The sequence below is a fragment of the Bison bison genome, unplaced genomic scaffold (genome assembly GCF_000754665.1).
Source record: "Bison bison bison isolate TAMUID 2011002044 unplaced genomic scaffold, Bison_UMD1.0 scf7180017846299, whole genome shotgun sequence".
NCBI lineage: Eukaryota > Metazoa > Chordata > Mammalia > Artiodactyla > Bovidae > Bison > Bison bison.
In genome coordinates this window covers 4,729-6,586 of record NW_011476872.1, presented here as the reverse complement: position 1 = coordinate 6,586, position 1,858 = coordinate 4,729, and the positions used below count along the sequence as shown (strand labels likewise).

The following is a 1,858-nucleotide window of genomic DNA, read 5'->3' as shown; positions in this document are numbered from 1 at the left end:
AAGAGCAACCAGGAAGGAGAAGGATACCTGCCATCTGGCAGCCACCGGGCTGCAGCCGCTCCCCCGCAGTGAGCACTGAAGACACTGTGATAGCACTGAAGATACCCAGGTCGCTGAGGTGCATATGGAAGGAATGACCTCAGCAAGCCCAGACTGTTACATCTTCCCATACAGAGGAAAACCTGAAAAGGCTTAACTCGAGATAACCGGTTTTCTTTAACTCACAAGAAATACTTCGGATGTTCAGACTACACGCCTTGTGTTACAAACTCCTATATAAGCTGACTCCTCTCTGCCCTGCTCCTTGGAGCAGTTCTCTCAGGGTCAGTTGAGGTGCTGCCCTCCAGGCCTGAAGTCCTAAACATTCCCACCAAATAAAACGTGTGTGTGTGTGTGTGTTAGTTGCTTAGTCATGTCCGACTCTTTGCAACCCCATAGACTATAGCCCACCAGGCTCTCAACTATCAGGTTGTGACTGTTTTTTAAGTCGACGCTGGGGTCTTTTTCTCAGGAGACCTGGTGGTTGACCTAGCAACCCTGAGCCCCTGGAGCCCAAGAATCTAGGGCCTCCTCCCACCCCGGCCCGACATGGCCCTGGGCACCCCCAGGGCACCTGCACAGACCTGGGATTCTGTGACCCTATCTGAGGGTGGGGGTCGGAGACAGCGACCAGAGCTGGGCAGAGGGTGAGAGCAGAGTGAGCTGAAGACCCAGCTGACACCTCTGTCTACAGCCTGACGAGCGGGAGGGGGCGGGAGGTAGAGAGGGACAGACAGCCCTGCAGCTGGCAGGCAGGGATGTGCTGGGCTGGAGGGTGTGGGCCAGGCAGGGTGGGGCAGGTCCCGCCCCTCCCACCAGCACCTGTCCCAACTATAAGGCCTCCAGAGAAGGGGGCCACCAGTGCTCCCAGAGGCGCCCCAAGATGAAGACAGTCTTGCTGTTCCTCGTCGCCTTGGCTGCGGCCGCTGGGCCAGGTGAAGGGCTGGGTGGGGGCTGGGGGAGTGGGAAGCCAGGCCCTGGAAGCCTGGAGTGGCTTCCCTCTAGGCACGGAGAACCCTGGGCTTGCGGGGGCTAGAACAAAGTAAGCCCCGCACCTTAACTTGGTGGGATCACAGACTTACAATATTTCAGAATCAGAGAATCTTAGAGTCAACCTAGAGAATCAGATACGCGGAGAGGGAGCAATGCTGGGGGTTGTCTTGATATGCTTCTCCCCGAGAAAGACAGAGGCCAGAGGCCAGCCCCAATGCCCTCCCAGGCCCCAGGGCCCTCCCAGGGTCGCCCATCCCCCTGCAGGCTCAGCATGGCCAAACTGACAGTCCCCAGGGTGCCGACTCAGCCTCAGGTCCTCACCGTGGGCTGCCCGCTGTGAGACAGTCCCCGGGAAGGGGACAGCAGCCAGGTCCTGTGAGCTGCTGTTAGCACACCCCAGAGCCTCTGAGGCCCCTGGGGAAGGGTCTTCAGTGCAGCCATATTGGCCGCCTCGCCAGTCCTCTAGAGACGCCCAGTGCTGGACAGCTCCTGGGGAGGGGCAGGCGCCAGGGCCCCAGCCGATGGGGACGTTACCTCCTGCCTCCCGGGGCTGTGTGCAAGATGTGAGCCCCGGTGGGGCCCGGGGACCTCAGAGCGATTGGCCCAGGGCAGGGGCAGCAGAGAGCTCTGTCTAGCAGGGGTCTCCCCAGCCTCTCTGGGAGGGCTCCCTGGAGTCTGCTGAAGCCCTGGCTCTCTCCCCAGCCCAGGCACTCCACTGCCACGTGTGCACCAGCTCCAGCAACTGCAAGAAACCGCAGGTCTGCTCAGCCAGCTCCAGCTTCTGCAAGACTGTGATCAGGGGTGAGCCATCTGGGGGAGGGAAGGA

The 1,858-nt window shown here is 60.5% G+C and overlaps 1 protein-coding gene across 1 annotated transcript in view; it reads left to right on the top strand.

Annotated features, from left to right (window-relative positions):
* The first annotated feature begins 918 nt into the window (after positions 1–918).
* Positions 919–1,858, top strand: part of LY6D (lymphocyte antigen 6 complex, locus D) — a 1,687-nt gene continuing 747 nt past the window's right edge. Inside the window, exons 1-2 of the mRNA XM_010839168.1 lie at positions 919–974; positions 1,735–1,833. Of these exons, the coding sequence (XP_010837470.1) occupies positions 923–974; positions 1,735–1,833 (151 nt within the window). The 5' untranslated portion in view covers positions 919–922. The remainder of the gene's footprint in view (positions 975–1,734; positions 1,834–1,858) is intronic.